The sequence below is a fragment of the Stenella coeruleoalba genome, assembly GCF_951394435.1.
Source record: "Stenella coeruleoalba genome assembly, chromosome: 4".
Classification (NCBI taxonomy): Eukaryota; Metazoa; Chordata; class Mammalia; order Artiodactyla; family Delphinidae; genus Stenella; species Stenella coeruleoalba.
The window spans coordinates 101470733-101486314 of NC_137149.1; the positions used below are offsets into that span (position 1 = coordinate 101470733).

Consider the following 15582-nt stretch of genomic DNA (forward strand, 5'->3'; position numbering starts at 1 on the left):
GCTGAGCCTGCGCGTCCAGAGCCTGTGCTCCGCAACGGGAGAGGCCACAACAGTGAGAGGCCCACGTACCGAAAAAGAAAAAAAAAAAAAAACTGGAAAATATGCAATGACATTGAAAGAAATTCCTTTTGAATTGCTTTAAATCTGAGGCTCTGAAAGCATGACCATCTAGGTTAAGAAAGACTGGCAAGAATTCAAGGAAAAAACACTTATGTATTGCTGATGGTAGTAGGAAAATATTCTGAAAGTATCAAATTTAAAATATACTGACCTAAGTGAAGAAACTTACTCCATAAAAATAAAAGCACCAAAATATAAAGAAACATGTATAATGATGTTTATTGCAACATTATTTGTAGTGACAAAACTGGAAACAAACCTACTATGGAGTATATTATGCAGTTATAAATCACTATCAGTTGACAATATTCTTCACTTATTGAGAGAGGGAAAAGCAAGTATTAGAGTAATATGTTCGCATGATTCTAATTTTTAAAAAGTACAGTTTTCATATACATGGATATTTATTTGTTCAACAAATGTTTACTAACATGCCAGGCACCATTTTGTAGTTCATACAATCTAGTGGTAGAGAGAGACAAACAAGCTAACTAAGTAAAATACAGTATTTAGAATATTAGAACATGAAAATAAAGAAGGGAAGAAGAGTAGGAAGAATGTGAAAGGGAGACTAAAATATGAGGCAAGTGAAGTGACATTCAAGGCAGAAGGCATAGCAAGGGCAAAAAGGATGGTCATTATGGATAGAGCAAAGTGACCAAGAGAAAGTAGTAAAATAAGATCAGACAGGAGTAAGAAGTGGTGTGAGTGGGCAGAACATGTAAGGTCTTTAAAGGTTTTAAAGGTCAGAAGTGAGGACTTTTAGTTAATCACCATACCAGGTTTTGAACTTCAGTTACCTTACAATGATGGCGTATGCTGTTCTTTTAGTTATCTTTGCATAGTTCACAGTTTAAACTGAACACATTATTGTAATAAAGAAAAAAGAAAATAAATCATTGAAGACATGCACAATAGGACATTCCTAAAAGCTGCTTCTTGACTTTGATCCACAGGTATGCAGTAAATCTCTAAATGTATTTCATGTAACATATAAACAACAAAGGTATGAAACAATTAAAGATTTTATTTAAAAACAGATATCTATGTCTCAGCTATAGAAAGGATGTCTTCTAAGATTTATAAAAATGCAAAAAGAAACAATATTATGAAATAAATTAGCGATTCTAACATATAAAAATGAGAGAGTAATGCAAAAACAGGATATTATAATATTATAAGGAGAAAGCACTAAAATGTAGGTTGACTTCAATTAAGGGAGGAGAGGAAAGCAGGGAATTTAGAATTAAAAAAAGTGGATTTAAATCTTAGCCTAGCTTCGGCAAGTTACTTAACTTCCATAGATTCAGTTTCTCCATCTGTAATATGAGGGTAATAATATTTCTTACAGAGAAGACTCAAATAATACATATTCTGTCATACAACTTGGCCCTATTATATCGCCTGGTATTTAGTGAACATTAAATAAATATTTGATGAAACTGAATATTAAAAATAGGTATAGTTACAATAATTATAACCATATCTGTTCTCAATGTGTTCAATTAAAACTTCAAAGTGGCCAAAAAATCTAATTTTCATTTGATCAGAATCTAAACTAGAAAGTTTTTAAAATGAAGAACCTCTGGGGCTTCCCTGGTGGCGCAGTGGTTGAGAGTCCGCCTGCCGATGCGGGGGACACTGGTTCGTGCCCCAGTCTGGGAAGATCCCACATGCCGCGGAGTGGCTGGGCCCGTGGCCATGGCCGCTGAGCCTGCGTGTCCGGAGCCTGTGCTCCGCAACGGGAGAGGCCACAACAGTGAGAGGCCCGCGTACCGGGAAAAAAAAAAAAAAAAAAAAGAACCTCTGATTTTAAATATATTTTTCAGAATACTGTATTTTCACATTGACTTTAGAACAAAATGTTTAAAATAATTCATACTTTCTTTATGTGAGATGAAATATATAGCTTAACAAAGTCAGTAAGTCTAATTAAAAAGAATGGACTTGACTCAAATGAAAAATGTTATATATACAATTGACCTGTGAACAACACTGTGCAGGCCCACTTTATGCGGATTCTTTAAAATGAATAAGTACTACAGTACTACATAATCTGTGGTTGGTTGAAATCCAGGGACTTGAAACTGAAGATATGGAGGGCCCAAGTATAAAGTTACACATTGCTTTTCAACTGCATGGGGGGGGGGGTGCCCCAGCCCCCACTATCACTGCATATCCTTTATAAATCTAAAAAGTATATGTTAAATTTCATAGCATTTTTAACCTTTTTTAAAAAGATGAAATATGGCAGAATATATATTCCATAATATTCAATACCAACCAATTCTTTTCCTACTATTACATTATAGAGTACAGTTATTGATAGGAACAGAGAGTAAAGAAGCAGCTATGGGACTGCCCAAACTGTACATTGTTTGGAGTGTTTTACTCCCCATGGGAATAAATGGGAATGATACTGTAGTGTGCCTGAAAGAGAAAAATACAAGAGAAATCATCCATTTAAAAAGGTACACATTAAAGGGCAGGAAAGGAATAAAGAGGAATAAAGACACAGACGTAGAGAATGGACTTGAGAACACGGGGAGGGGGAAAGGTAAGCTGGGACGAAATGAGAGAGTGGCATGGACTTATATATACTACCAAATGTAAAATAGATAGCTAGTGGGAAGCAGTCGCATAGCACAGGGAGATCAGCTCCGTTGCTTTGTGACCACCTAGAGGGGTGGGATAGGGAGGGTGGGAGGGAGATACAAGAGGGAGGAGATATGGGGATATATGTATATGTATCGCTGATTCACTTTGTTATAAAGCAGAAACTAACACACTATTGTAAAGCAATTCTACTCTAATAAAGATGTTAAAAAAATAATAGATATACAATACATTTCATGCATTTAAATCGTACAATTTTATAAAAATAAAATAAAATAAAAAGGTGCGCATTAAACATTCCATCAACTGGTCGTATTTCACTAGTTGGTCATGGCTTGGTAGTGTATGCCTTCCTAGTGTATTTGGTACTTCTGATAAATCCGTTGGCAACAAATTACAAGGTCTAGGATCAATGAAGTACAGAGTTGGATGGGGATTAAGAGAACATTAGTTGAGATAATTGAGCATTAGAGGCTAGGTTCCCTGACTTGCAGATCAATGCAATTCCTACAATAATTTTGTTAATTCGATTATAAAGAAAACTATTTTAATGATATAATGATGTTTAAAATACTCATAATCCTCTCCACTATCTGAGCCAAACTTGGAGAGAAAAATCATGTACATAATTTAAAGCAAAACCAAACCAAAACAAAAAACCACAGATTACAAATTAGGAGGAAGAGAAGCTGAAAGGAAAAAAGTAGGTATTTTTCATATGTAAAGGTTACCATTACCTTTTCCAAGTCTAACTCCTCTAATAAAATGCTGGCATTTTTGTTTGCTTCAGCAGCCTGTCTATCTTTGGCTTGTACTATCGACTCCATACAAAGGTGGCACTTCTTCAGCATCTCCTAAAATGAAAAATTAAGATGTTTCCAGACTCAAAAAATTAACATTTAGAGAGATTCCTGAAAACATGAAAATATTAATTAAGGTACTTGAATGAACATAAGCAATAAAGATCAGTAGTAAGGCAAAAAAAGAATGCAAATAAAAACATAATTTAAATGGTATATTTTTAAAAATACGTTAGCAAAGAGCCTCTATTGTTCTTCAAAATAATATCCATTTGACTGGTACTAAAATTATTTACTCCTGTTATTTAAATATAAGAAATCATACTATAAATAGAGCTGCAATAATCTGTCAGCTGGTTAATGGGCTAAAGGAAAAGGTCAACATCAACAAAAAAAATAGGTTTAAAACAATTTAAAATACTTATTTGGCAAGAACTGTTCTCAAATATTTAAGCTTTGTTGCTATAACTTCTTGTGCTGGAATCATTCATAAAAAGCATGTATTTATAGACATCTCAGTGATTTCATTCTTAGAACATACAGTTTTTGACAGGAAAGGGATATTTCCCTATTAAGACAAAAGCTTTATTTTAAATCTCTGCCCCCCTTCCATAAGGGGTATCTAGGAACATTAATTGTCATAAATGAATCTAGAGGCAGGCAAGACAGTGGATTAGCTATGTTAAATAAAACTTATGGGAAAAAGCTGTTCACTATCATGTGATAACTGCTGAGAAAATTAAAGACATTTTTAGATTTTCAGAGGCATGTCTTAGGATTTTATTCAAATATTTTGATCTCAATTAGAATTCTAAAGGGATTTATTTTTCCTTACTTTCCCTGCAAAAATCCTAGCAAATTCATTCTTAAACTGACAGTTACTCCAACTTTTATATTATGTTGAACATGTTAAGAGTTTTCTTGACCATAATTAAAAGTACTGTGTTAATTTTTGTTTAGGTATTAAAAAAATCCACTGACTTGTTCCTCTCAGAAGAGAGATCTGTCTGAATAGATTACAGCACTAATGAATAGTAACAATAATTTGCTTTAGATTGTTTAGTATTTACATTAAAATTAAATTAGCTTAAGTACTATTTAAAAAGATAAAGTAATTCTAAAACAGAAAATGTTTTATTACTTCATGAGGTAAGTAAATCATCTGAAGAGATTCTTAAATATCATACTTCATTCCCAAATCCTAGATAAATGAAAAGTGCTATGTACCACACATTATTGTTCAAACTAAGACTTTTTTTATCTTAGTGTGGAATATACATATATATGAAAAGCCAAATGGGATCCCAAGCTCATATAATGGGGATGAATTTAATCAGTATATTACCTTATCAGTGATCGTTGCTATGTATCTCATACATTCAGAATCTGATGGAAACTGATTGACTTCTTTGACTAAGTAGCGCACCACCTTCACATGACCCTAAAAAATAGATATCAGTGTCAGACTGAAAACAGACTCTATCAGGATTCAGTAAATCTAGTCTGTCTTAACTAAGATTCCATTAACATTAGTGCCACAAAATAAAGACTTAAATTGGGTATTATTCGCACTTTAAATGAAAAAGAGACAGGCTTCGGTTCTAATAAGTTAGATAAATCTACATTGTTCATTTTCATCCTACCCTCCAAAAAAAAAAAAATACAGAATAACCTGACCTAAAATTCTAAACCATTCTGAATTTAAAAAAACAATAAAGTCAGTATGAAGAAATGCAGGATATGTGTGAAAGAAAAGAAAAACCTCATCTTTTTTTTCCTAGCTAATTCATTAGAACTGAGTATCGTGTTTCAATTTTAAGCATTAAAAGAGTAGAAATAACAATTTTGATCTTTCTTTGAGATAAAAACTGAATGCATAGCACTATACTAGGTAGTGCAAAAGAAATAACATACACTTTCCTAAGGCTTGAGCGATGATTATATTATTCACTGTAACACAGTTCACTAAGTTCAAAATCTTTAGACCAGTCTTCAAGAGGCTTTCTACTTTCTCTAATCCACACTATTACTGACACAACACATATAAACGGATGAATAAACATCTGTTTATATTTAGTACATTTCCTCTATTGCATTTATTTCTTCCTTCTCATCTGCATCCTTTTGAACTATCCCTATCTTTTAATGAATAGCTTAAATGCCATTTGCACCTTTCCTTGATATCTCACCAACACTTCTACAGTATTTAAACTATTTATATGGGACAACTCATACAGTTACCTGACTTTGTGTGTGGATCCCTGATTATTACATTTTGTACAAAAAGCAACAGTTGGAATCTGTACAATGTAATATGCCAACAATTACAGTTGTACATGGTAGGTACTAAGAAAAATAATGGAATGAATACAAAGAGTATAAAAGATAAGTGCCTTTCTTAAGGAGCTAAGTCTATTTGGAAAGATGAGATATATGCATGTTAGATGTTAAGGTAATAACAATACATATTTGTCAAAATAAATGATAAAGATAATAATGAATTGTAGAATTTCTACAACCTTTAAGAGATCAGATATCTCAATGTGAGCTCAAATGGAATGGGAAGAGTTTCTGTAGAAGGGGAGATTTACACTGTACCCAAAGAATGAGTAATTTTGGAAGAATGAGGAAGGACATGGGCATTCCCAAGATGAGAACAAAGGTGCTATGGGAGACAATGACAAAAGACCAAGCAAGGAGAAGACTCCACATTAGGGACTCAATGGGAGATGAGTTCTAAAAGCACTAGATTGGGCTTTGAATAACAAACTAAGATTGGATTTCAAAGGATTACAGAGACTGGGGAGACATGAAAAGGTACTTGAAGAGGATACTAACATAGTGAAATGGTTTGGATGATAAACTTTATATGGTAGCTTGCTTGGAGAAGAGGTAGGTAGCCATTGAGAATAAGTTTGATTAGCAAGGAAAAAAAAATTCAGAGAGTCAGTGGGAAGCTAGTCTAGAACACCCAGGGAGGAGGTGGTATAAAGAACAAGAGTCAGAGAGAATAATAAGAGAAAAAGGAAAAGATGATTTTTTTACAATTTATATATTAAAAATTTTCAATACAACAAAGTAATTTGGAATCTATAAGAGATTTTACCTACGTGAATGACAAAACTCAAAATTATACCTACAGAATGACAAAACTCAAAATTATAATCCCTGGAATAGTAGTCTGGCTTCCCCAATAACAAATCAGACCTGCATTTAAGAGATCAACCAAAATATTAAATCAAATTACTTATACACAGTTCTGTGCTATGCATTACAGAAAGTTTCAGTTTTACAAAATTTATTTCTACTTCTGAAGGTTTCAAATACTGGCAGCTGAATTTTCATTTTTCCTTTTTTCCTAGAAATTAAAGTGAATAATTAAAAATGAAATCAATTTAAGCTAAACTTTTCTCTGCTGTGCTAATACAAGAAAACACTCATTCATAAACAAGTAATTAATTACTTAGTTGGATTTATATTTTGTGAAAGATTAAGATTGCAACTAGATTTTGAAAATACTATTCGAACAACTTTTTAAAAGTTTACTTAGCTTTGACATCCAATATGGATACTATTAATGGCTTTTCTGGCATACCTGTATCTACCTTTCAATGTTGCCATCAGAGTGATTATTTGCTTATTATTTTACTGCTTTCATCACTACTGTTAGATCGTAAAATGAGAGTCTTTAGTGATAATTAAATTATGCACTTCCTAGCCTAAGTGAAAAATATCCAAGTGACTGAGAATGAAAGACTTCTACCTTTCTAAATGCTGCCATAAGAGGAGTTATCTTGCGGTTATCAGCTGCATCCACATCTGCACCTGCTTGCACCAGTAACTGAACCACATCAAGGTGTCCACCATTTGCTGCCAGCCACAATGGAGTGTTCCCCTTCTTGTTACGTACATCAATGTGAGCACCCCTAAATGAATGACACAAATACCACTTTTAAATGAAATGACACAGATAATAATAAAAATCAACTATGAATTTTGTGAAAATATTTTGTAAAGGAAAAAATTGTTTAAAATATATAGGACTAAAATATATTTCTCTAACAGAATTACATTACAAAGAATTTCCAGTCATCAAATTAAAAGCCATTGAATCAAAACTAATGATATATCAATAATTGCTTTTCTTATTTTAAAAATAATGACTCTTTGTGCATAATTCTGAGCTTAAAATGCTGAGAAAATGTAAAATTTTCTTTAGTGAAAAATAATGGTACATCCTGTTAATATCATAATATATTAAACAGTATCCTAGAGCACAAACAGTATCCTATGAGGTGATTATATCTTTCAGATTATTTGTATTCATGTATTTATATTATGTGGCTTCGTAAAAGAATGAATCTTAAAATAACATGAAGGTTTAGCACTCAGTGGGCATCATGGTAGATAAGACTCATGGTAAATAACTAGTTGATAGTAGCTACTACTAATTACTACTGTTAGGACACCATGCAAAAGTCTTTCAGACTGTTAAAGTAGGCAATCTAATTTAGCAGACAAGCAGCTTTGAAAGACTGGCAAGTAACTCCTAAGTGACTGAAAACAAAAAATATCCTGGACTCTATCTCATATCTTGAACAGTTCCATAACTGTCTCTTAAAAGCCCTAATTACAGAACAAGAAAATCAACAATGAAGCCTTAGATTATTGCCAGACTTACAAGACTTAAGGTGATATCTTTGCAAAACTGTGTGGGAGATGTGAATATGGATGACAATAGATGGATGTTCAAATAGCTTATTATAGTACTTTAAAAGTGTATACACAGACAAAAAAGGAAGAAAAGAAGTATTTCTAGATTGCACTGAAATATATTAAACAATGCAGCATAGCTCTGGATGGGTGGAAAATAATAGAGATAGGTTTAAAACATAAAAAAATACACTGCAGTTTATAGAAGTAATCACATTTGATTTTTTAATAGTTCAATTTGCACAGAGAGTAGTAATCACTAGTAATACCATGTTCATATATGAAGGGTATGGTAGCATCATACCTGCCAATGAGAAGCTCACAGAATTTATAATGCCCTTTATCTGCTGCTATGGTTAAAGCTGTATCTCTCGAGGAGGGCACTGGAGGGGCATTAACATCAGCACCTTTATCCAAAAGAACTCGGCCCACCTCTGCATATCCACCAGAGGCAGCTTCCATTAGCGGTGTGAGGCCAGTCTAGGTTTGGTGAAAAATAAAAAACAACACGTAAGAGACCAGAAAGTACTAAAATGTTAAAGAACAACGATCTGGGGGAGCAATACGGTACAGCTGTTACAAAATTCACGACTAAATTTCAGCACTGACACTGCTAACCTCTCTCAGTTACAGTGAGGTCTACTGAAAGCAGATGATTCTACCTAATGTCTATTTGTTGGTAAAAATTTTAAGACACATGTACTTGGCATATAACTGGCACTTAATAAATGCTCCCTCTCTTCTCTTTCATTATACTACATAGTTTTCAGCTGATAACCCCAATGTCATTATTACCTATAAAAATCTATTGCTGAGGTATTTCAAGAGTTAATGCTTAACTGAGTCATACAGAATGATTTGTTTATATATGTAAGAGATAAATGTTACTACAAAGTACTAGAAGTATAATTAGCATATTGCCAATGTACACCTTAAATGTCAAAGCAATAAACCCATGGGTAAATCTCAGACTTTTTCTTACCTTAGCTCTGTGTTCCACATTTGCTTTTCTATCAAGCAGAAGACTAACCACTTCAGTTCTTCCTTGGAAGCAGGCTAAGGTAAGGGCAGTGTTCCGATTGGTTTCTATTTGAGCATTTATGTCAGAGCCCATGTCTAACAGGAGCTTAACGGCAGCTGTGTGCCCATTCATAGCTGCTAACATCAGAGGAGAAATGCCCAATTTGCTACCAGTTCTGGGGGTGGAAGTATGGGGAGAACAAAGGGAAAAATATATTTTTTATTTTTATTTATTTATTTAAAAAATTTTTTTTTTATTTTTTGCGGTACACGGGCCTCTCACTGTTGTGGCCTCTCCCGTTGCGGAGCACAGGCTCCGGATGCACAGGCTCAGCGGCCATGGCTCACGGGCCCAGCCGCTCCGCGGCATGTGGGATCCTCCCGGACCGGGGCACGAACCCATGTCCCCTGCATCGGTAGACGGACTCTCAACCACTGCGCCACCAGGGAAGCCCAATATATTTTTTAAATGTCCCAGAAAAACTAGATGATAATACAGAACTCTATCTTAGGATTTAAGATTCTTTATTCTGCAGAATTATTTAAAATAATCATTCTTCTCAGCCCTACTAAATCTTTGAGATATTACCAAGACTACACTACAAATCTTTTACTACCCAGAACTAGAATACTTTCTGTATCTCATTCAACATAATGACTTGGGCTGAAAGTGATAAATTATTAAGTCATTATTAAAATGAACTTTCCATTCTAAAGTATATACTTGCTTGCTAATAAAAACATAAGACAGATGTGTTTACGTTTATCATAAGAAATAAAGTGATAATTTTTTCAAGTTCTATGTCAACAATTTTAAACACTTAAATTTGAATTCTAAATTTGTAATGAAGGCATTTCCTAAATATGGCATTAAAAAGTGTGCTACAAATATCTTTAACATAACACTCTTAAGGGACTTGGAGAGAGAGAATAAAACTTGCCTAGAATTAATCTCAGCTCCTGCATTTAGTAATATTTTGATAATGTTCACATAGCCACCAGAAGCAGCCAGGCTTAGAGGTGTGTAATCAGAAACATTCCTGTGCTCTTTATTTGCCCCTCGAGCTAACAATAGCTCCACCACCTGGAAAAAGAAAAGGAAAAAATGTGTTTTCTTCTTATGGTGAGACAACTTGCAAGGTGTATATTTCTGATTTCTCTTTTTTTCTGCTTTATTGTATAACAAAAGAAGGGGAAAGTCATTCATCCTTTGCACAAAATCAGTCTCAAATGAAAGCAAAAGGTCTTAGAGGCCGATAAAGGAATCGTTTCTCAAGTAAAATCCACTTTGGAATCTGTTGAAATGGCACAGTGTTTTCATTGAAAGATCTTGACCTCATGTGTTCTTGTGCAATGCTGTTTTGGAAATTAGTATTTCTGTATTATTCCACCACACAGTGGTAAAACAGAATAAGATTTTTTCATTTATACATGTAAATGTCCTTAAAATATTTTTTAAACTTAAAATCAAAAACTAAATGTTAAAAACATTTTTGGAATAAAGCTAACACTTATCTTCCCCCAACATTTTACCATAAAAATTTTTAAGCACACAGAAAAGTTGAAAAAAATTTACATACAATCATCACCTAGATTCTACCATTAACATTCTCCTCTGCTTACTTTATCACATTTATTCGTCTGTCCATCATTTTTTGATGCATTTCATTTCTAAGTAAATTGTAGACACCTGCAATTTCCCTTAAACACATCAGCATGTGTACCATGAACTAAACTCTTACTTGCTTTTAGGCTTTTTAGGTTTTTTTTTAGGTGAAATTTGTAACTTTCAATAAATGCACAAAACTTAAGTGTATATTCACTGAGTATCGAGAAACGCATAAACCTAATTTGTATCGAGAAACGCATAAACCTAATTTAAATCTGTTATTTACTCATGTTCTTTCTCAGTCAATCCTACCCAAAGATTAGTTTCATTTACCATAGATCTTCATATAAATGAATCACAGAGTGTTTGAAAGTCAACTGTGTGTATTGCGTAGCATTCCATTATGTGAATGTGCTGCTTTATCCCTTCTACTGATAAACATCTCTACTGTTTCTAGTTTTGGGCAATTCTGAATAAAGTTTCCATGAACATTTCTTGTGGAAATATATTTTCATTGCTCATGGGCTCCACCTAGCAGCAGAATTTCTGGGTGCATGTTTAGTTAAGAAATTGCCAAACCTGTTCCTAAAGTGGTTGTACTATTTACACTCTCATCAACAAGGAGTTCTGGTTACTCCACATCCTCAGCAAAATTTGGTATTGTCAATCTTTATAATTTTAGCCATTCTAGTGGATGTAGCTGGTGGTATCTCACTGGGGTCTTAATTTGCATTCCCTGATTGCTGAGAATATTTAGCATTTATTTAAGTGCCATGCATAGATCTTTTGTCTATTATGCCATTTAATGCACAAAAAAACTCTTTGACACAGGTACTAGCATCTTATCTTCATTTTACAAATGAGGCATAAGGAAGTTAAGGATTGCTCAAGCTCATAGCACTTATCCTTGCTCTTACTGTTAATAATATATCTAACTGGGAAATAAATAAATGTTAATGAACAGTGCTTTGCCTTACTACCAGCTAAAACTTTACTCGTTTGAATAAAGCTATGACCAATTTTATTTTATTTTTGTCTTTTTTTACGTTCACATTCATAAGCATTTTCTATTTTAAATTTCATTTAAAAAATTTTTTTTATTGAAGTGTAAATTGATTTACAAAGTTGTGTTAGTTTCAGGTGTACAGCAAAGTGATTCAATTATACATACATATACATACTTTTTTTTCCAGATTCTTTTACTTAGAGGTTACTATAAAATATTGAGTATAGTTCCCTGTGCTATACAGTAGGTCCTTGTTGGTCATCTATTCCATACGCAGCAGTGTGTATATGTTAATCCCAAACTCCTAATTTATCCCTCTCCCACTCCTTTCTCCTTTGGTAGCCATAAATTTGTTTTCTGTGTCTGTGGGTCTATTTCTGTTTTGTATATAAGTTCATTTGTATTTTTTTTTTTAAGATTCCATGTATAAGCGATATGATTCTTATCTTTCTCTGAAGCTATGACTAGTTTTAGATGACTTTCTATCACATTTTTGCTTTTAGAGCCAGTAAGACTAACTGGCTTATGTAACAACATCATAAAAACAAGCCCCCAAACTGGCATTAGGCTATTTTATTTTACAAAGAGTCCCTTAAGCAATAAAGTAGAAAACCCTAATCAAATTTCTAAAGTTTTCTTAGTTCTTTTATGCAAAGATAACTGACCCTAGTTATCTCTCAGACGGAATGGTCTATTCCCCAAAAGTAATAAACATTCAATATAAAAGAATTATTTTTTGATTTTATAGTAAAATGACTTTCTAATATTTTATTAATTACTGCAAAATACTTTACTGTTCTAATGACACCAAATAAAAGCAAGAGTGTTATAGGCAAAATTATTACCCTAAAAGACTTCTATAATTATCATTACCGCATCTGTTACATTTTCGTAAGAATACATAAAGATTACAGTAGACTATAGGCTTTAACATTGCTTTGAAAGGAAGAAAATCAACTGATTTCTTTTTGATTCAATATTGAAAAATGTTATGAGACAAGTATGATTTCAAACCACACAGTGATTGAAAATTTCAGTTAAGTCAAAATTTTACTTTCATTATATATCAAAAACAGAACATTTACATTTCCGACTGACAGAATCACCTCCACTGTGGAATACAGAAAATAATTAGAATGGTGAAATAAAAAAGAAAAAGATTTTTAAGCTGAGGGTAGGAAACTCACCTGGAATGACCTAGAGTGCTTCCTAAATATAAGATTCAACAACTCCCTAACTGAGAAGTTACCAATCCATAGAGACAGCACGACTGGTGAATAGAATTGGATTTAAAAAAGTGATTTAAAATGAGGTTATCCAACTAATTATTAAATGCCAGAAGAATGAGGTTATCCAACTGATTATTAAATGTCCGAAGAAGACACACAATGGAGCAAACAGAGGCTGAGCTTAAGTACCTTTCACACTAAGTACTCTGGGACAGGAAAAGATGAGTGAATATAGGCCCCACTTATCAGGAGCTTGCTGATTTGATTTGGGATGTCTTAATCATTCTCTTAGCCTGAATGCAATATAGAGGGATTCCTATGGCAGTTCGTACTTTCAGATGAGTAGGATAATAAACAACGTATAATTTTTCTGGCAAGACAGTTTATAACACTAATTCTTATCCTTTTGCTAAAAGATTATAGTCTCAGTTACTGTGATAAATCTTAATGTCTGTCCACTGTTACCACAAAGTCATATAAATTAAAGTGCACATCTGTTAAACAGAGAGAAAAAAAAAAATTACACTTGGGGACAATACCTCCTGTCTTCCCCCAGAACAAGCCAAAGATAGCGGTGTGTCCTTGGTTCTTTCTGACTGGGCTTCAATGTCTGCACCATTGTCCAGCAATATTTCCACAACACCAACATGACCAGCTGTAGCAGCCAAGATGAGCGGAGTAAAACCTGGAGTAAAATAAAGATCTTCTTAGCTAAGTAAAGAAACAGTGCTGTTGTCCATCAAAATAGGGCTACAAGTAGTATTTCGTCACAGAACACAAATAATCAGAAGAAAAGTTAACAAAAGTAGGCCTTACCTTTCTTGTCTCTGTGCTCAATACTAGCTCCTCTCTCTAGCAATGTCTGTACCAGTTCCTCATGACCACCAGCACAGGCAAGCGTTAGCGCTGTGTCATGATTACTCTCAGTCTGTAAAAAATTGTTGATTAGCTCATTAGACAATTAAAAATGTTAACGTCAATTACATAATATGTACATATACCAAATACACACACACACACATACACACACATATATACCATTCTACTGTATCAAACATTTGGATAGTAACCTCTTTTTTTTTCCCCACTAATGGTCAACTTGTGATTTTTTTAAACTACAAATAATATTTGAACTTTATGGGCAATTCTTAAAGCAAGCAAGAAGAAAAAAATGTATGATTTTCAACCATATGCTATTTTCAACTACATGTTTTAAGAAATACTACAGTGGACTCACTTTCCCTTCTACCCATAAATGGAGTAGCATAGACAAGATTTATCTTCCCATCCCAAACGACAAAAAAAGACAAACTATTTGAAATGATGTTAGTTAGACAGGCAACACATGACAGTGATCACTGAGGACAGAAATGATTAACTTATTGTATAGCCTGAAGAGTTTCCAGGCTAAAGTGCAGGAAGAGGGTACCCAAATAGAGCCTGGCATTCTCCCTGCATTGAAAAGAGAGTTTGGAGAAGTGAAGGTGGCTAGAATTCATGGGGTAGACTACTGGAAAGGAAGGCACTACATACAGAGAGCACTCCAGAGATCTGCAGAGGGCTCCTCTTGAGTCTTCAGCTGAGCTCTGATCAGCATACGTGCATAAGAAAAATTACTGGAGGCCAGGGAAAGACTACCAGAAGGGATTGAACAACACCTAGAGCTTACACAGAACTGGGAATAGTTTGGTTCCCACAGCCAGAGCAGAAAGACCCTCAAAACACACAGAATATCAAGAAAAATCCTCAGCCATTAGGCCAAATTAGCTACTCTGGACCCATCTAACAAAGCTGAAAAACAAGTCTTGAAATGAAAAAATTATTTCCAAGTAACTTAACTGCATTCGAGGAACAAAGCCCCTAAAAATTTAAAAGAACAAAAAAATATAATATACAATGCATTTTGAAAGACAAACACAATTATAATTGAGACATGACACTGTTTATATACAGTTTACTTCTGACTTATGCCAGTGACAGTGACCAATAATAGATTTAACCAGTGGTCACACTCTATCATAGTATGTGGCTAGCAGAAAACATAAAATTATATGAATCTTGCATTATTTTTTTATTGTATAGCTCTGTCTAAGCCATCTTCCCGCTTTCACATATTCACCTCTATTACAGCATTTACCACCAATCTTCCTTATGTTAATATTACTTATGTGTCTATCACCCTCAGGGGACTATAAATTCCTGGAAGGTAATAAACATGTCTTATTTATGTTTGCATTCTCTACCTATTAGTGATGTCTTGCCTAGGAAACAATAAAAGATAGTTAAGTTGAATGAATGACAGTAGTTGTAAGGGTCATAGAATAAAAGCTATCACTAATAAAACAAAGGATTACATAAATGAAATATATATTTACTGTGTTATATAATATTATATTTATTTCAGGTTTATAAGGAAGGAATCTGATTTCAGAGAAAAGGAGACAAAGGTCAGAGAAATAACCTTCCGAT

General features: G+C 33.7%; 1 protein-coding gene across 13 annotated transcripts in view; it reads right to left on the reverse strand.

Moving 5' to 3' along the window:
- Positions 1–15582, reverse strand: part of ANKRD17 (ankyrin repeat domain 17) — a 160504-nt gene that overhangs the window by 37549 nt on the left and 107373 nt on the right. For all 13 annotated transcript variants that reach the window (XM_079919514.1, XM_079919520.1, XM_079919519.1 and 10 more), the window contains 8 exons: positions 13930–14041; positions 13653–13798; positions 10211–10353; positions 9232–9445; positions 8554–8729; positions 7300–7462; positions 4882–4977; positions 3474–3590 (listed from right to left, as the gene is read on the reverse strand). In XM_079919514.1, coding sequence (XP_079775640.1) covers positions 3474–3590; positions 4882–4977; positions 7300–7462; positions 8554–8729; positions 9232–9445; positions 10211–10353; positions 13653–13798; positions 13930–14041 — 1167 coding nt within the window. The remainder of the gene's footprint in view (positions 1–3473; positions 3591–4881; positions 4978–7299; positions 7463–8553; positions 8730–9231; positions 9446–10210; positions 10354–13652; positions 13799–13929; positions 14042–15582) is intronic.